The 20,403-nt window shown below is 38.6% G+C and overlaps 1 protein-coding gene across 5 annotated transcripts in view; it reads left to right on the top strand.

The window, feature by feature from the left end:
* The window catches only part of LOC131540594 (serine/threonine-protein kinase PAK 3-like), a 411,671-nt gene that overhangs the window by 270,807 nt on the left and 120,461 nt on the right, over window positions 1-20,403 (top strand). For 4 of the 5 annotated variants that reach the window (XM_058775619.1, XM_058775620.1, XM_058775621.1 and 1 more), the window contains one exon: window positions 11,795-11,857. The exons of the other annotated variant lie outside the window; for it this stretch is intronic. In XM_058775619.1, coding sequence (XP_058631602.1) covers window positions 11,795-11,857 — 63 coding nt within the window. The remainder of the gene's footprint in view (window positions 1-11,794; window positions 11,858-20,403) is intronic. 5 annotated transcript variants of the gene reach the window in all.

The raw sequence follows: 20,403 nt of genomic DNA, 5'->3' as shown, positions 1-20,403 counted from the left end.
GCTGCCTCTTCTAACCCCTGGTTATCTGATGTTCTTCGTGAACCTCGGACTACACTCAGAGCGGCAGAGAGAAAAAGGCGCAAATCAAACAACCCGTCGGACCTGAGTAGGTATCAGTCTCTGCTCTCATCTTTCTCTGCTGATCTCCACACTGCCAAATCCTCACATTTCCACAAGATCAACAGCGCTCCAGACATGCGTAATCCCTTCAGAACATTTAATTCTCTCCTCTGTCCCCCTCCACCACCTCCAACCACTTCTATTACAGCTGATGACTTTGCAACTTTTTTTACAGACTCGCACATATCATCAACACATACCTCCTCACAGGCATCTTCCCCACTGCGTTCAAGCAGGCTCGGGGTAACCCCACTGCTCAAAAAACCTACATTAAACACTTCTCTTATAGAAAACTATAGACCTGTCTCTCTCCTTCCATTCATAGCGAAAACACTTGAACGTGTTGTCTTCAACCAGGTCTCATTGTTTCTTTCACAGAACAACAAACTGGACGCTAAACGGTCAGGTTTCAGGAGTGGCCATTCAACTGAGACTGCGCTTCTCTCGGTCACTGAAGCCCTGCGAATTGCAAAAGCCCATTCCAAATCATCAGTCCTCATTCTGCTGGATCTATCTGCCGCGTTTAACACTGTCAATCATCAGATACTCCTCTCCACTCTCATCACTGGGCATCGCTGGAATTCCACTTTGCTGGTTTGAATCCTATCTCACTGGTAGGTCTTTCAGGGTGGCCTGGAGAGGGGAGGTATCCAAAGCACATACACTGGTCACTGGGGTTCCTCAGGGATCGGTTCTTGGACCCCTCCTCTTCTCCACATACACTACATCACTGGGTCCCATCATACAGGCACATGGATTCTCCTACCACTGCTATGCTGATGACACACAGCTCTATCTCTCCTTTCAACCATATGATCCAACGGTAGCTGCAAGGATCTCAGGTTGCCTGGCGGACATCTCGGCATGGATGAAAGAACATCACCTTCAGCGCAACCTGGCAAAGACTGAGCTTCTTGTCTTTCCCGCCACTCCAACTTTACAGCATGACATCACGATCCAGTTAGGTTCATCAACAATTACCCCATCAACTTCAGTCAGAAATCTTGGTGTAATCTTTGATGACCAGCTGACCTTCAAAGACCACATTGCAAAGACTGCTCGATCTTGCAGGTTTGCACTACACAACATCAGAAAGATCAGGCCCTTTCTGACGGAGCATGCTGCACAACTTCTTGTCCAGGCCCTTGTCATTTCTAGGCTGGACTACTGCAATGCTCTTCTGGCTGGACTTCCATCAAACACAGTCAAACCTCTACAAATGATTCAGAATGCGGCGGCACGACTGGTCTTCAAGGAACCCAAAAGAGCCCATGTTACACCTCTCTTTATCTCATTGCATTGGCTACCAATCGCAGCTCGCATCAAGTTCAAGACACTGACGCTTGCTTCTAGAACAACCACAGGCTCAGCACCCGCCTACATGCACTCACTATTAAGAATCTACATCCCCTCCAGAAGTCTGAGATCTGCTAGTGAGCGACGCCTCGTGGTACCATCACAAAGAGGCTCAAAATCACTCTCAAGAACATTGTCGTTCACCATTCCTGGCTGGTGGAATGATCTTCCCACCCATATTCGGAGTGCTGGATCCCTGTCAATCTTCAAGCAACAACTGAAAACTCATCTCTTTCGACACTACTTCACTTCACCCTACACATAAAAAAAAAATAAAATGAATAAAAAAACGCTTTCTCCTTATTTATTCCTTCCCTTGCTAGCTTGTACTTATTTAAACAATGCCTGAGACTTGGTGTTACAAGCACTTCGTTTGTCGGATTGCCTCTTCAAGATGAATCGCTTTATGTATTCCCAAATTGTAAGTCTCTTTGGATAAAAGCGTCTGCAAAATGACTAAATGTACATGTAATCCCCGAATCCCTTCAATAAACCTGTTTGTTCTCACTCACCAGTTGTGTATACCGTGCTTTGTGACACACATGAAATCAGATTGGAATCAGGAAATCAGGCATGCACCTTGCGGTGATCGGTTCTGCGCAGATTTTGTTCATCTCAAACAAGCCTATTAAAAGACCAAACTCAGATCTTACTGATGGTGCAAACCGATGAGGATATGAACACAAGTTAAGGAACGCGCACGTTAAACATTTCCCATAAAGAAAACACTTAACGTGGTTTGTTGCCTCAGTGATGATAAATGATTAAATTCAGCATCTAATTAATAAAATATATTAGGCAAGTTTAGTTATATAGCACATTTCATATACCGTGGTAATTCAAAGTGCTTTACATAAAAGGAAGTGAAATAGTCATTAAAAATAAGAAATTAAAAATGATGATAATCACAATAAAAACAAAGTGATTTAAAAATTGATTTAAAAAGAATTTAAAACATTTAAGAATAGAAAGTGGTTATACATAGTGCAATCAGTTCGGCCGCAGCACAGTGCTCATTCAACAAATGCACAGCTAAACATGAGTTTTGAGTCTGGATTTAAATGTGGCTAATGTTTTAGCACATCTGATCCCTTCTGGAAGCTGGTTCCAACTACGGGCGGCATAATAGTTAAAAGCAGACTCCCCTTGTTTTGTGTGAACCCTTGGTATTTCTAACTGACTTGATCCTAATGATCTGAGTGGGCTGTTAGGTTTATATTCAGTTTATATCTCCAATGTATTTAGGTCCTAGGCCATTTAGAGATTTATAAACGAGTAAAAGTACTTTAAAATCAATCCTAAATGTAACTAGAAGCCAGTGTAAGGATCTGAGGACTGGTGTGATATGCTAAAATTTTACCCCTAGAGTCAAGGTATGGATTCACCTTGAGAACGTCATCTTTGTTTCCAAATGAAATGACTTCAGTTTTCTCCTTGTTTAACTGAAGAAAGTTCTGGCACATCCAACAGTTTTGATAACAGCTTTTTCAGAAGGGGCTTAACAACTGCAGTTTTCAGGGAGTTTGGAAAAGTCCCAGAAAGAGGTGAAGCGTTCACCACTTCTAAGAGATCTGCTTCTAAACAGTTAAGCACACTTTTGAAAAAAGATGTGGGAAATGTGTCAAGATAGCATGTTGACGATGTAAGGTGCTGTACTATTTCTTTCAAAATTTTGCTATCAATTGCTTCAAAAACAGACATAGTCACTTCTTTTTGAAATTGCGGTCGAATCTGTGTGACCTCATCAAAACTAGATATGCCAATCTCCTTTCTGATATTATTGATCTTCTCAGAAAAGAAGGAAGCAAACTTATTGCATTTACTGTCAGAGAGCATTTCACTGGGAGGTTTGTCAGTCTATCAACAGTAGCAAAAAGAGTGCAAGAGTAGTTTAAGTTACTGTTTATAAGGTTTGAGAAGAAGGTCTGTCTAGCTGTGGCTAGTTCCACATTGAAAGCATGAAGGCTGTCTTTATAGATGCTATAGTGAATTTCAAGTTTTGTCTTCCGCCACATCCGCTCAGCTTTTCTGCATTGTCTTTTCATACTCTGAACTACTGTAGATTTTCTCCATGGTGATTTTTGTCTGCCATTCTTCTTGCAGACCCTTGCCGGAGCAATATCATCAATAACATTCTTAACTTTTGAGTTAAACGAATCCAGGGGAAGATCAACAGAGTCTGCCGAAATGCTATTTATAGCCTTCATAAATAGCGCACTAGTGTTCTCGTTAATGCATCTCTTTTTGACAGAGACAGATCTAGATTCAGTGGTAACAGAGATCAATATATCAAAGAAAATACAGAAGTGATCAGATAGTGCTACGTCCTTAATAACAATGGATGAAATGTTTAGACCTCTACTGATGAGTAAATCTAGAGTGTGTCCACGATTGTGTGTGGGTCCATGCACATACTGGGTCAGATCAAAAGTGTTTAAAACCGTTATAATTTCTTTTGCAGTTTTGATTTCTGCATTATCTATGTGAATATTAAAATCCCCTGCAATAGTAAAACAGTCAAACTCTGAGGAAATCATTGATAACAGTTCTGTGAACTCTTCAACAAAGGCTGGAGAGTATTTTGGAGGCCTGTAAATAATGATAAACAGAATGCGTGAAGCACCTTTCAGCACAATACCTAGTTATTCAAAGGACAAATACTGACCAAATGACACTTGCTTGCATTGATAAACATCTTTACATAGAGCAGCTACATCTCCACCTCTCCTAATAGTCCTGCAGACACTTGTAAAATTGAAGTTAGGAGGGGATGTTTCATTTAGGACTGTTGCACTGCAGCTGTCTTCAAGCCATGTTTCATTTAGAAACATAAAATCCAGGTTGTTTGTGGTTATTAAATCATTGATCAGAAATGATAAATTTTTTAGTGAGCGAATGTTTAAAAATGCTAACTTGATGGAATTACATTTTGTCTCTACAGCAATCTTAGATTGATGCATTATAGGCCGCAGATTAGATGGGTCAGCCGTACGGCTTGAGAAGGCCTTAGACTTTCTATCACGTGATAAAACAGAAATATAGAAGGCTACAGGCACACTGGGTTCCCGCTTGTTCTGTGAACATCTGTGAATGTTGCTGCTAATATAGCGGGGACCCGACACATATCACTGAGAGCTGTTATCAGTTGTTTTTGGTTCACCTACAGCCAATGGAGGAGGGTTTGGGCCCTGGCTTTGTGGCAGTGGTCGGAGAGCTCTCACAGGAGGAGGAGGGAGAACTGGGCCTGCAGTCTTTGGTAGTTGTGGGGCCCGCCATTTTTTAGTTGATATCTGGGGGCTTGCAGCGAACGAGTTGGAGAGTTTGGTCCCAGCATACACCAGTTCCTTCATTTTCTGTGAGAAGCTTAGAAGTGGAGATTCTGGAGAGAGGTATAGTGTGTCTGGTGAGATGGGCTCTGGCTCTGGTGTTTCCGGTGGCTGTGAAATGTTGTCCTGGCTTCCCTGGCTGTTTTCCAGATAGTTGTCCTTGGGTGCTGAGTCTTGGAGCTGTTGTAGTACGTCACAGTCTGTCTGTGATGAGCTCGTTGGGCAGGGCTCAGCCGGGATAGTTTCCATGAGGAAAGCTTGTTTTGGTTGCGTGGTGTTATCAGTGTCCTTGTGGAATGTGTCAACCACAAGATGACTCTGAGGCTGACATGAAGTCCTGTGGTCACTCATATTCTGTCCAGGTGTGTGTGTGCCATTGAGGCCGAATGGATTGGCAGACACCAATGAAGGATGACGGAGGGAGAAATAGATATTGTCCTTTAGCACTCTCACACCAAGTTTGTTTGGGTGGAAGCCATCCAGTTTAAACAGTTGTCTATGGCCCCAGAAAATATTGAAGTTGTCGATGAAGTTGACTCCTTTTGTACTGCAGGTTCTTTGTAGCCATGTATTCAGCCCAAGCAGCCGTGTAAACATGTTAGTTCCCCTTGCTGGGAGTGGTCCACTGATGAATGACTGAACTTCAAGTCTTTGAAGTGTTTCAAAGAGTTCACTGAAATCCTTCTTAAGCAGTTCTGACTGCTCTTTCCGAATATTATGTACATTTAAGCAGATGAGCCCAGAATATGAGCCCACAACCAACAAGTTTCATCAAACCATTTTTTCTCTCATAGAAAACCAAACGCTATAGTTTTAGGTTTGATATTCGCCTAGGCTGCTTCAGGGACCGTCTGCAAATTTACCTCACAGTACAAAACGAAGTAATATTAAAATTGAATTATTAAATTCCAATAATTTATTCAAATTAATGTTTACAGTAAATGAATAATTTACTCAAACTGACTAAATATATATTGCCAATAACTCGCCTTAGACAAGTATTTCCCTAAGTATGTACACTACACAAATCTTTTTAAGAAAAAAAATTACAGTAATTCACCAAAATGTTACTAGTGACCAGACTGACTTACTACAGTTGAAATTTTGCCAACATCTTCCTCACTGTACATACAGTAGATAATTATTCTTAATAAATTACTGTAATTCACAAAGTCTTTTTTTTTTTTTTTTTTTTTAAATAAATGAAGACAAAAACGTTCATTTTCTGGTTGTCATACACTCATTAAGTTACAATTTTCATATGCTCAAGCAGAACGTTAATGTTATCTTGTGCTTTAGCAAGGTATCTCTGGCTAAAACTAGCTAACGTAAACCCTCCTTTGAGTTACCCACCGTATTTATTTTTAAATATTTTATAAATCCCTCCATTGAATATTTAATTCCCATTTGGTGGCCTTTTGTGTCTAAAATTGTGAAAAAACATTGTGGGACATGGTTTTCACACTGTAGCTGTCATTGTAAGAAGTGAGCAACTCCTTTTGTTTGTCTGAGGGAGCAACAGTAACTAAGGGGGGCGGGGCTTACCGATAGGTCAATTGTGAATTGTACATACAGTAAGGGAGATACTGGCAAAATTTCACAACTTACTACAACCTGTGGAACATGAAAAACCCTTTTGGTGAATTACTGTAGTTTTTAAAATATATATATTTGTGTACTGTACATACCGTAAGGGAGATATTGGCAAAATCTAACCTGTAGTAAGTCAGTTTTGTATCTAGAAACGTACTACAACCGTTGGAACATGAAAAAAAACCCTTTCCAGGGATCTTTTATAAGTAAATAATTGTGTACTGTACATATACATATATATATATATATATATATATATATATATATATATATAAAGGAGGTATTGTCAAAATCTCATCTGTAGTAAATCACTGTGAGCAATCCAAGCTTTACAATTTGACAGTGTGTTATTTTAAATGTTAAAAGTAATTTTAATTTAAATACATTGGACGGTTTAACCCAGTCGGTGGAATTGTCACGGCCCCTTGGGTGCGATAGCGCGTCAATGCTTTCTGCTTTCTCCGGTTTACATTTGCAGCAACAATACACCTAGGCGTGTATTTGCGTGTATTGCACCTTTGAACTCATTTTTTATGTCGACATAAAGTGGTTGCTTACTGTTAAAACTAATCGTGGTATTGATATCTTTGTAGGACTGTCGACTCTATAGATCAGTGGTAAGGGAAAGCAACGGAAATGCAGCACGTTGCGTTCTTCTGACCTCATTTGCATGCCTGTATATAGTTCGCATAATCTTCAATAAAGTGTATTCTGAGATCTGTGGTCTTATATCACTGTATTAGTTCACTGAGGCGCGTTACGCGTCGTTGGGGAATCCTGGAGTGTGACGTATGAGGGGAACCCCAGTATTACAGCACAGCATCACACAAGCCATGATACAAAGTTACAGAAACTAAACAACCGTCTTCCTCAGATGTAATGTTAGTTCTGTACTTCAGCATTGGGTAAAAGAGCATTATAATCTCCTTTGTGGTAGAGATAGCTGCTTACATGTAGGCTACGGGAAACTGCTAAGATGTTGAATTAAACATACACACAATCAGCGTTTCCACATGTTCACGCTGGCCCCGATAATCAAAACTTCTACTTAGCGCTTGCTCCATTTCTGCAAATCAGTTTTTGTAAATGAATGACTTGATCCACATATGGCCTTCATCAACAGCTGCTTGCGCCACCTGCTGGTGAGCGGCTGACAGCAGCAGGAGATCATGCATCGGTGCTCTACTGCTATTCCTGCGGTTCCCAGATGTGGAACACTGAATTTTCTGCCGAATTTTAACCACTGAATTTGTGGCAGCGAATTTGGAAAGTGAAATAAAATGACCGAAATTTGCCGGTTGAATTTTATACATCGTATTTTTAAACAGATTGAATATTTTGGAAGTGAATTCTGGAAGGTGAATATGAATTATTGAATTCTTAATTATGAAAATGTGTGTGAAATATTTTGAATTGAAATATTCACAGCTTAAATAAACAACTATGTTAAATTTCAGGACCTAAAAATGCAAGCCCTGGAAATACAAGGCATTAAAATACAAGCACTGTTAATTGCAATGCATCTTTTTTTTTTTCGATTTGTGGAATTCAGCATGCTTTATGTTTCAAAAACTATTGTCATTATTCTGCTTCCATAGCAGAGCCCCAAGAAGAGCTCCAGCAAAGAAAAGAGGCAGCAAAGAAAAGAGACAGAGCAACAGTTACAATATTCTTTTATGCCTTCCTTGACCATGTGACTAAAACCCAAATGAGAGACATTCAAACTGACCAATCAGCAGATTACAGCTTCACCCACTGGGCAAAAGGTGAGACAATTAGCAGACCCCCGATGTATACACATGTTGGCCTACAGGCCTTGATCACTATCAGCACCCCTGTGCCTTTAGGAATGCCAAATGGACCTTTTGTTGCTCAATATAGGTTTGGGACAAGAAAGCAGAAGTATTTGATTATTTTTGACCCTACACTGTCAATGCTGTTCTCACAACAACTACATTATTTTGTCTTGTCGCTGGAGTAGTGTATTTATAGGCTAGATATGAACGATCATTCGAAGCATATTGTATGTTTTATAAGCAGTGAAACAAGCATGTGTTTGACCGAAATTCCAGAATTGTCAGCAAACTGCATGTGTAGCACAGTGAATGTTTATATGATTGTCAACCAATGGGATGCTACATTTTATCCTTTCCGACATTAAAGCACTTGAATACGACAAGCTCGTAATCACGACTTCATAAGTGGGAAATAGGAAATTTCCGATAGCACGTGAAGGCAGCATAATTCCCTGATTGATTTGGATAAGACTGACATTATAACTTAACTTACCAGCTGATGTAATCACTGTCACGATGGCTCCAAAATACACCCCTGACGTTGCAGACGATAAGATCCACAAACTTGAACATAAAAAACCCCCGAAGAACTATAAAGAATAACAAAAACTGGATACAGTTGTAGCTCTTCTGATTGGCCAAACTTCTCTGATCTCTGAAGAATGCCCGCCGTTGCCTCTACAGATGCACAAATGACTTTTGCTCCATATTTCACACAGATATATGGTGCAAAAGGAGAGTGTGTGAAACTTCTCATTTGCAAGCGAAAAACAGCATCTGAGACTCGTAGCAGCAGATTTACGCTGTTGTCGTTAAATGCACTTGTGTTTGTGCTAAAAAAACATACAAGAAAAAAATATATATGTAAGAAAACATTCTACAAGTGTGCAAATCCCATTGATAGAATTCACATTTTGCGGATGTACAAAATTTGTCCGTTACTTGTGTGTGAATGTGTTTTGCACCATATTCACTGCAGCAATAGTAGCAAAACATGTGAGTGTACAAGTTTCTTGATTTGTGATTCGTGGAATAGGATTTGTCTATCTGCAATGAAGGATTCAAGAAAGTGTAACTGTTGTGTTGTGTTTGTGGTAGAGAGAAAAAAATCTACAAGTTTGCAACTTTTGTCTGTGACTTCAAATTTACTGATCCAAATGTGTGGCTATTAAATAGAACTACAAATTCCGCTGTCACAGATGCTCAGTTGTTTTGCATCAAAAATACCTTCATATACATAACTCCTTACAAGAGGTTTAAAATGAAACTGCAGTCGACCTATAACTGTCATATCTGTAACACTGTATCAGCAGGTACTTTTCTCCACATGTTTTGGGAATGTTCAATTGTTGTCAGTCTGTGGACTCATGTGGATTATGTTTTGTCCTTTTTGCTGCAAATTGAACTTGTTATGGTGTGTCTGTTGGTTCCCCCCTCCCCTGTTGTTGTTGTTTTTTTGTGTGGATGTTGCTTTGTTGATTTAAAGAATATATATATATATATATATATATATATATAATTTTATTTTCCATTGAAAATAATACAATTTTTATTTTATTTATTTTTTCAAGTATTTTCTATTACTTTTCAATTATGGCAGTATTTCATGTTAAAAAAAATAGTAGAGTTAATATCCCATTTTTGAAGCCAGATTATTGCCATCTGGTGGGAGTAAAATAAGAAAAACATATGCATTTCCATGGTTTAGCCCATAGATTCCCATATAGCTCTTTATAAAAGGCCTATAAATTGTTTTTAGACATAAATACTTATTTTTATTAAGTTGTGGGTTTGGATATATATTTAGACATTTTCAAAGACCACTTTTTGTAAATGTTTATATTATTATTTTTTTTTTTTGGTTCGAAATGTTGATTTAAAGTGTCAGTTTTTGAATTATTTTTACTACAGTCAAACCTGAACACAGAGAAAGCATTTTGTTAGACAAAACATTAAAATTATATAAAAATGTAACAAAAATGAACAGGAATGTTTTATCAGAGCTTAGTCCTTCTGGGTCTGATCTGATTTTAACCTCTTATTTCAGTTTTCTGACTTGTTACGGCTATATGGTTATAGCACAAGCTCGTAATCACGACTTCATAAGTGGGAAATAGGAAATTTCCGATAGCACGTGAAGGCAGCATAATTCCCTGATTGATTTGGATAAGACTGACATTATAACTTAACTTACCAGCTGATGTAATCACTGTCACGATGGCTCCAAAATACACCCCTGACGTTGCAGACGATAAGATCCACAAACTTGAACATAAAAACCCCCCGAAGAACTATAAAGAATAACAGAAACTGGATACAGTTGTAGCTCTTCTGATTGATTTAAAGTGTCAGTTTTTGAATTATTATTACTACAGTCAAACCTGAACACAGAGAAAGCATTTTGTTAGACAAAACATTAAAATTATATAAAAATGTAACAAAAATGAACAGGAATGTTTTATCAGAGCTTAATCCTTCTGGGTCTGATCTGATTTTAACCTCTTATTTCAGTTTTCTGACTTGTTACGGCTATATGGTTATAGCACAAGCTCGTAATCACGACTTCATAAGTGGGAAATAGGAAATTTCCGATAGCACGTGAGCAGTCTTATCCAAATCAATCAGGGAATCATACTAATTCATTTCAGTGTGTATAATTGTGTATGTGTGTGTGTGTGTGTGTGTGTGTGTCTCTGAGTGTGTGTTTGTTTGAGTGTGCTGTTTGGCACTCTCAATGTTTTAGAGTGTAACCCCTTCCATGTTGTCCACTTTTTCACTGCATTGTAGTTGAATTATTGCTTTTATTTTTCATATTTTTTATTTTACATATTTGTTACAGTCACACCAGTTCATAGGTGTGTGTGTGTGTGAATGGATGTGTTGGTTTTGCACTCTTGATGTTTTAGAGTTTCACCCCATCATTGATGTGTACTTTTTCTGCATTGTGGCAGATTTGTAGATTGTACACACAAAAAAATTGCTGATGTTGCTGAAAATTTCCTATGGTGTATTTTATTTTATTTTTTACGACCACTTAGCCTGCTTGAATGAAGCCCTCAATTGTTTGTGTGTTCACATTCCAAATGCCATAAAATTGACCAAGTTTCGTACCATTCCGATGAAGCTGTGATTTTTTTAAATTAAAATTGACCGAAGAGCACCAGAGGGATAAAACTTTATAAACCATAATATCTCTAGCTTACGTTAACTGTTGTACGTGTGTACACAAGAGTGTGTTGTTCCAATGGATGGCATCTGGCACAAAAGCCTGTTTTGGATGAACGATCTAAACTTTATAAATATGACTTTATAATTCATATCCCCCATGCAATCAAGCTGTAAAAGTGGTGGCAAATGGATGTCCATGTTTAGACTGCAATAATGAAAATGCTCACTCCTTATCTTAGTTGTATTTTCCCTTTTGCCTATTCCTTTCATAAGAATCTCATCACCAGGTCACCTTTCTTTTCTGTCTACCTCCTTCCTGTCACACTTTCCCTCCTATACTCTGTTCCTTGCAGTCCATTTGTAGTGTTTGAATACTTTGTGGGGTTTTTGTGTCAAGTAAAATATCCTCCCGTTCTGAACCTTATCATCATTCAGAATCGCCTCCTGTCTTCCGGGCCACCTGTCAGCCTAAGAACCTGCAGCGCATTATTTGACAAGGTAAAACTTCACCTTCATAAATTTACCAAATTAAATAAGAAGCATCATTTGACAAAGCAAATGCCTCTACTGTGCAGTTATGAGTCTTGTGCTTAACCTCTCACCCCCTCATTTGTTTCTCCACTAGAAGTTAGTTATGAATGCACAATTCCATCCAGGTAATTTGTCATTTAGGGTGTGCTCAAAGAATGTATCTTTTTATAAACAGGTACTTCAAGAGCTGATTGCTGATATTAGCAAAGGTTTTCTTCACTGATAAAATGTTGAATGTTTCTAATGTCAGAGATGAGGGGCAGTTGTGGCCTTATGGTTAGAGAGTCATACTTGTAACCTGGTGAACGACCAGCGCTCTCTTCCTCCCTCAATAGCACAACTGAGGTGTCCTTGAGCAAGACACCGAACCCCAAACTGCTCTAATTGGTGCTGGAACAAATGGCTGCCCACTGCTCTGGGTGTGTGTTCACGGTTTGTGTATGAGTTGTGTTCACTACTGACAGCTGTATGTGTGCACTCGGATGGGTTAATTGCAGAGCACAAATTCTGAGTATGGGTTACCATACTTGGCAACATGTCACGACAATGGAAGAACACTCGTAACTTCATTACGAGTGTTCGTTCCTAGGTCCGCGAGCTAGAAATTGAACTCGGGACACCTGAAGCACAACGGCACTACATGTCAGTGTGCTGCGCACAAAGCTATCGGCACCAATGCAATTTAACATTTTAAGACCAACAACACTGTTTTTAAGCTGATTCACAGTTTAGTAATGGTTTTGTATAATTATTAATTATGTGCTGTTATTATCATTAAGACTATATTAAGAATTTCAACTTTGTTGAGCACACCCTAAACGTAGTCCAATCTCAGCGAAATTTGGTTTGTGTCAATTTCTCATTAAGGAGAGTTGACTGGGAGGGTGAGAGCAGACGATTCCAAAAGTCCAAAAATAAGGGCCACCATAATATATATATATATATATCCCTGAAGTTGACCATGAAAACATATGCAGCCACAGTCACAGCACTAAATGCATGGAAATGTGTGTATATATATATATGTCTTTTATTTATTTATTTTTTTATTTATTTTTATTATTATTACTATTATTATTATTATTACTATTATTATTATTATTATTATTATTATTATTATTATCTTCCACTTCCCATCTCATTTCTACAGGTGTTGGACATTTCTGTAATCTCTTTCTTACATTTCAGGTTTACAGTAATTTGTGAGCCAAATGCCAGTTTCCCATGGGCATAGATTCGTAAATATAAAAATGCATGTGATGTTTAATCATGTCAGTGTGACCTTTACACAAATAAGGCTGCTAATTTCAACCTCATTTTAATTCAGGTTCACTGTACAGCATATGGGTTTGTTTAATGCTTACTTTTTAGGAAGTAGTATGCTTTGTTTTTGAATATCTTGATGTTTTAATTACCATGCATTTTGAAAAAAAAAAAACAAGCTGTCTGAATTGAAAGTTCAGAATGTAGTTTAAGTTTCTGAAGCCAAAGCTTCTTTTAAAAGCTTTCATAATTCAGTCATCATAACATTGCAGCTGGTTAGGACATTAGTCACAAACCTCACTTTTGTTGTCAATATATGTGTTTGTACTGAATGGTTTAGATTCTATGTTTAATATTAAATTATACTAAATTCTGAAATTACTTTTGGGAATCTTCTAATTGTCCCCTTGATGAAAACAGCTAAATAAAGGTACTAAATAAAGGCTTAATTAAGTCTGTATGTTTTTTTAAGGTGTTTAGGGTTAAGGTAAGGCAGGTGTAATTACCTTAAACAACTGAAGTCAATGGGACGTCCCTCTGATAATGAAAGGAAAGACTAGAAAGGCTTTTGGGAATCTCACTCTCCCCGCTGCAGGCTCCTCTATGACTACTGATCTTCGCCCCTCCCCTAATGGACTGGATGTGGTGTCCTTCAGGGCTATGAAGGACACTGAGGATGGTGATGATGCCAAAGCATTGGCCGCATCAGCAAAGAATGACTTGTCCAACAGCCCACTGGATTATACTGAGCCCCACAGCAGAGATGCAAGGGACCTTCATCATGTTGATGACATCGAGCTTTTACACATCCCGACCAAGGCAGTTGATGAGTTTGGATTGGAGTGATCACCTCCTGACGAGCCAGCCAGGAGCTGTCTGGATGAATGGTTCCTCCAGTTAGACCATGGCCAGAAGGGTGCTCGGCAGAGGCCTGCTCCCTTTTTTCTGAGGTGCACAACCTCAAGGATCCTCCTCTTCTGTAGACACTCTTGACAGAGTGTCCCCAACTAAGCAAACCAAAAGGCAACAGTAGCTAGGAACCCAAACTCCATCTGTGACAGAAATGGAGCAAAAAAAAAAAAAAAAAAAAACATTGGGAGAAACCAGGTTCAGTCAGGGGGCAAGTACTTCTCTGTGCACTATGCAGTGCAAAAAAAAAAAAAAAAAATTCCCTGCGGTGAGTTGGCTCTTACAGCGTGCAGTCCACCTCACCCGCTGTCACAATTTACGTACCAAAGCGTGGCAGGCACAGTCAGAAGTATCATAGTGGGTTATAAAATCTCTCTCAGAAGAGTGTTTGGAGAAACTAATCACGGACTGGGAGTAAAAACACGGCCCTGGATTTTCTTCCAAATAGGCCCACCCCAACTACAATACAAACAGTCGCTATATCTCACAATATTACAGAAATCCTGTCGCATTTATGGCAAATAACATCACAAAACCCGTGGTGACCCTACTGACAAAAACAAATGAAACCATCACAGAAATTCTAATGAATTCCACTACAAATACCATTACAAACATTACAAACTATCAACTTTTAAACATTAAAACCATTAAATAATGGTTTCCTGTAGTGTGTTTTGGGACATATTACATTAGGATTTTGTGTTTTTTTTTTTTTTTTTTAAACAACCAATTACCTGTAGAGACCAACAGGCACCATTACAGTTTCCATTAAAACCAATACAATTTTCATTATAATCAGTAAAATGTCACTTAATCTGACACTTTTTCTTTGATGAAACAGCCAGGCCGACGGCCGCTGAATGGAGAACGTCTTCTCCAGAACGTCCAGATGGCCAGTCCGCCCCTGGTAGTGTGTAAATTAGGACTCCTGCATATGCCAAGTCAAGCCAAGTCACCTTATATATATATATAAATAAGTGGGGAACCGTCAGGGCCTAAACTATTGAAAAAACAATATTTATAATTTTTAAATAAATTATTTAAAATGATAAACTTTTAAATATTATTTTAATAAAAAGTCATAATTTCTCGTTTTATTTAATCAATTCATAATTTGACAATCAACATCTAAATAAAATAAATACGATTTCTGTGGAAATAAACTCTTCAAATCTACCTATTCAGTGAATGGGCTAATGAGCGCCGCCCATTTTGTCCATATTTGAATGTTTCTGCCTAGTGTTTGCGGCTCTCTGATTGGTGGTCCCGCTATGAAATTACAGAGGGCCAAGCAATAGTAAATCTATGGGAGCTTAATTTCAAGTGACAGAAAAACTGACCAATCATATCTGCGCTCTTAATGGTTCCGCCCCCTGTGAGATCTCTATCAGAAAAAAGTATATACGCTGATAAACTAAGGGTGTGCTCACGCCATATTGGAATTCCTGTAATTACGAGATACCAACTTGTAAAAAGCGTTCACGTCCTTGTAGAACTGTAGAGCTGGGAGTTTTCTGAGAGCTACGACTTGTACCTTGTGACCGCTGTACCACCTGACCAGTGCAGGCTCTGTCTAGGTGTTGATAGTGGTGCCATAGAAAAGCATAATTCTGAGTCCAAGGATGTGAACAGCTACGAGTAGAACGTCACGTGTTGTCATCTCGACATTACGGTAATTACGATATGACGTGAAGGCTGCATAACTAACTAACATTAGCTATTATTCACATCACGATGGAAGCCGCAAATTACGTAAGTGAGGACATTTACTGGGCCGCTGTGCCAGTAATATTAATTATGTAAGAATCCACCCGCTAGTCCAAACAACGGAATCCAGCGGCCTGGTCGAAGGTTTAATGCATGTTCGGTCTTTTACTTGCGCTTCTGAATTTATCAGGATTTAGTTTCAATTTTGATCCAGCTCCAATTCTGATCTGACTCCAATTCCAAGTGATCATTAAATTTAGACTAATTAAAAACTGATCACAAATATCGCTTATATATTAATTTAGATATTTGATTATCCTCGACATCCCATACTTTCAATTATCCGTTCACTGGGGACCTAATGTCTCTTTTGAGCCTATAGCGTCGGCCGAAGGCGCCGGTCTCATGATCACAAACTCGCCAGTCCGATGTTAGTCAGAGGGTGTAGGTAGACTAATACCTAATTGTCTGCCGCCAACTGCTTGCTTATGACAAAAAGTGTAGTTTACTTAGTATTTTCCCGTACAACTTGCTAGCACCAGTGATAGACAGAAATCTGAGGTCTCCGATGACGTGCCTACTGCTCCGTTCATTCATGAGCCTTCAGTTTGACCTATCCTGGCCATAGATTTGCGGTAACAAAAGCCTCCTCACAGTCTAATAGTCACAATGATTTCAGGACAGTTCAGAATAAATCAAATATAACAATTTATTATTAGTCAGGTAAACGTGTCGTGCCAATTACATAAAACAATAAGAAGCCAATTCAAAAATAAGAAAATACATAACATCAGTTGTTCAAAGATGAATCTAAGATTAAAATGTTTACCTGAATTCAAGAAGAAAATACATAGTATGGAACATATTAAATACCCTCCACACTACGGGCTGATCTGGCTACAAATCGCCCTGACTGATTTGCAACTTTCCCTTAAATACTCCCAGAACAAAAGGCCCATAAACATTTATTCTCTGCCCCAAAACAGATTAGATCTGTGTATGGGGGATGAGAAGCCTCAGGAGGAGATGTTCTCATGCCCCAAATGGTCACACCTGTAGAGCAATGTTTATCAGGTTTTGAAAGGAGACCGCCCACAACAGAGGTACAGAATTCACTTAAGTTTCCAATATTTCCCATAATATAAGTGGCTACTGTGAAATTGAGACCAGTTTACCCATCGCACTGAGACCTTTAAAATGATACCAAACATGAAAGGGAAAAACAACAGGTTCACAAGATACATGATATGTGGTATTTGCATATTCTTAATGAACTTTGAGTGAACCCTTTTGGGGAGAAAGAGGGAGATGCAGAGATGGCAGGATGAAGAAGGGGGTCGTAAATGATCAAAGAAGATAAGTTTGGTTAGGGTGGTGTTGTCTGTTCTCTTTGGAGATCTTTTGTTGTCTTTGGAGATCTCTTCTCCAGGTTATTTTCATGGCTTTATTGCATGGCATCTGTGAGTTACTGAGTTAATTTCATAAAGGAAATCATTTCACTCCCTACAATTATAAACCATGCTTGTTTATCATGAAGTGTTGTTTTGCTGTGAGTGCTGTCATGATGTGTTGGCTTACATTAAACATTACATTTGTTGGTTTTGTGCACAGACCGATTGTCTGATGATGCATTTGTAATGAGGATTTTCATTTGACTTAAATTTAGATATATTTTATTATAATGATATCAGACGCTCTTGCTGCCCTGTTTTCTAGTTGCAATTCTGAAATGCGGTCTCACACCGGACGAAGAGCGCCACCCCGCGCCGCGTCTAGAGCATCTCACTTATGGTCACGACTCACGCGTAACACCAGATGCAGCGCGTTCAGTTCAAGATGGCAGTCCAAAACCTTTAATCTATCCTCCAAACAGTTTAAAGTTTGCTTAAAGACTGAGCAAATGGTGTCAAACAGTTTGAAATTCGGCGACTGAAATAAAAGAGCAAACAGAATGAGAAAGTGCTAAGCACGGGCATTATTAGTGCCACAGAAAGACAAACGTTTTCTTGAAAAATGCACAATACACAATCTCCCAACCAAGGATGAAGTCATTATATACATTAAAAATAATTTGGGACAAATATAATGTAATGTAATGTAAAACTATGTGAGTGGCACTCTGTGGCGTGGCTGGATTGTGAACAGCGCCAGGGCTGGACTGGTAATCGGGCATACCGGGCATTTTCCCGGTGGGCCGACAGAAATTTTTATTTTTTTTGCCAAGGACCATCACGCAGGGACTACGAGCAGCCAGTGGCCCATTGGTTTGTCTCCTGTATTGACAGCGTAAACCACCCAATCACAATGAGCTGTAGACGGAGCCATGAAGTGTTTTGCTCCGCCTATAAAGACCTCTTCACCCCAACTTATTCCTCGTCGGCTTTTCCCACGTTTTCACAGCAGCTTTATCAAGAACAGGCTTGCTCTACGGTGAGTGATGAGGCGTAAAGAGCCAGGCAGGAGGAGAAGAGGTGAGCAGTTGAATCGGTAAAGTGCTTGATAGGGACTCGCATCGAAGGCAGGCATCTATCCTGTGTGCGCGCGCCATTAGTGCAGAATACACAAACACTTAATAAAACGTAAATTCGTCCACCGCGATTTTTTGGCGAAGTCATGTCAAGTATGTTCATAGAGGTTTCCATGGGCCAATGCGAATAAATCTAGATTTAAATTCGAAAAGACACGATATTGTCAGACCTGACGTTTTTTTTTTATTATCCAAAATGACTCGATGCAATGATACATATCTACACTACCAGTCAAAGTTATTGAACAGTAAGATTTTGAATGTTTTTTTTTTTAAAGAATTATCTTCTGCTCACCAAGCATGCATTTATTTTATCCAAAATACAGCAAAAGCAGTAATTGTCATGGCGAATGAGACAAAAGGATTCAAGTGCGGTTAATCACAGTTTATTGACTGAAGTCAGGACAAGCAAAAGTTCTCGAGAGGTTCGTTGGCCGGGTAGCGCAGGAATCCAATGGGCAGCCTAGATGGACGAAGATCAACAGCCAGAGAAACGGGTGATGAAACTGGTCGGACAGAGAACACGCCAGCCGGACAGAGAACACGCCAGCCGAACAGAGGAACTGACGAAGACAAGACAGGTTAGCGTGCCATAAATAGCCAGAGAGATTACGAGTCGCACCTGACTCCAATCAGCTCGCATCTCAGACACACCCACTATTTAAACACACACATACACACACCACAAGCATGAATGAGGTAATGAATCCATGAAACGTGACAGTAATATTGTGAAATATTTTTACTATTTAAAATAACTGCTTTCTATTTGAATATGTTTTGAAATGTCATTTATTTTTGTGTTCAAAGCTGAATTTTCAGCATCATTACTCCAGTCTTCAGTGTGGCATGATCTTCAGAAATCATTCTAATGCTGATTTGCTGCTCAAGAAATATGTATTATTATTAATGGATTCTTTGATAAATAGAAATATCCAAAGATCAGCATTTATCTGAAATAAAAAAGCTTTTGTAACATTATACAATACACCATTCAAAAGATTGGAGTCAGTATAATTTTTGCTTTGTTTTTTGGGAAAGAAATTATGGAAATTAATACTTTTATTTAGCAAGGATGCTTTAAATTGATCAAAAATGATGATAAAGACATTTATAATGTTACAAAATATTTATATTTCAGATAAATGCTGTTCTTCTGAACTCTCTATTCATCAAAGAAACCTGAAAAAAACATACTCAGCTGTTTTCAATAATAATAATAATAATCATAATAATAAATGTATTTTGAGCAGCAAATCAGAATATTTGAATGATTTCTGAACGATCATGTGACTGGAGTAATGATGCTGAAAATACAGCTTTGATCACAGGAATACATTCCATTTTAAAATATATTCAAATAGAAAACAGTTATTTTAAATAGTAAAAATATTTCACAATATTACTGCTTTTGCTGTATTTTGGATCAAATAAATGCAGACTTGGTTAGCAGAAGAGACTTCTTTCAAAAAATAAATAATGAAAAATCTTACTGTTCAAAAACTTTTGAATGGTAGTGTATATCATATATATACAGGTGCATTTCAATAAATTAGAATGTTGTGGAAAAGTTCATTTATTTCAGTAATTCAACTCAAATTGTGAAACTCGTGTATTAAATAAATTCAGTGCAGACAGACTGAAGTAGTTTAAGTCTTTGGTTCTTTTAATTGTGATGATTTTGGCTCACATTTAACAAAAACCCACCAATCTCAACAAATCAGAATACTTCATAAGACCAAAAAAAAAAAAAAAAACATTTTTAATGAGTTGTTGACCTTCTGGAAAGTATGTTCATTTACTGTATATGTACTCAATACTTGGTAGGGGCTCCTTTTGCTTTAATTACTGCCTCAATTCGGCGTGGCATGGATGTGATCAGTTTGTGGCACTGCTGAGGTGGTATGGATGCCCAGGTTTCTTTGACAGTGGCCTTCAGCTCATCTGCATTTTTTGGTCTCTTGATTCTCATTTTCCTCTTGACAGTACCCCATAGATTCTCTATGGGGTTCAGGTCTGGTGAGTTTGCTGGCCAGTCAAGCACACCAACACCATGGTAATTTAACCAACTTTTGGCGCTTTTGGCAGTGTGGGCAGGTGCCAA

The sequence above is a fragment of the Onychostoma macrolepis genome, chromosome 05 (assembly GCF_012432095.1).
Source record: "Onychostoma macrolepis isolate SWU-2019 chromosome 05, ASM1243209v1, whole genome shotgun sequence".
NCBI lineage: Eukaryota > Metazoa > Chordata > Actinopteri > Cypriniformes > Cyprinidae > Onychostoma > Onychostoma macrolepis.
This window is presented reverse-complemented; position numbering and strand designations above follow the sequence as displayed.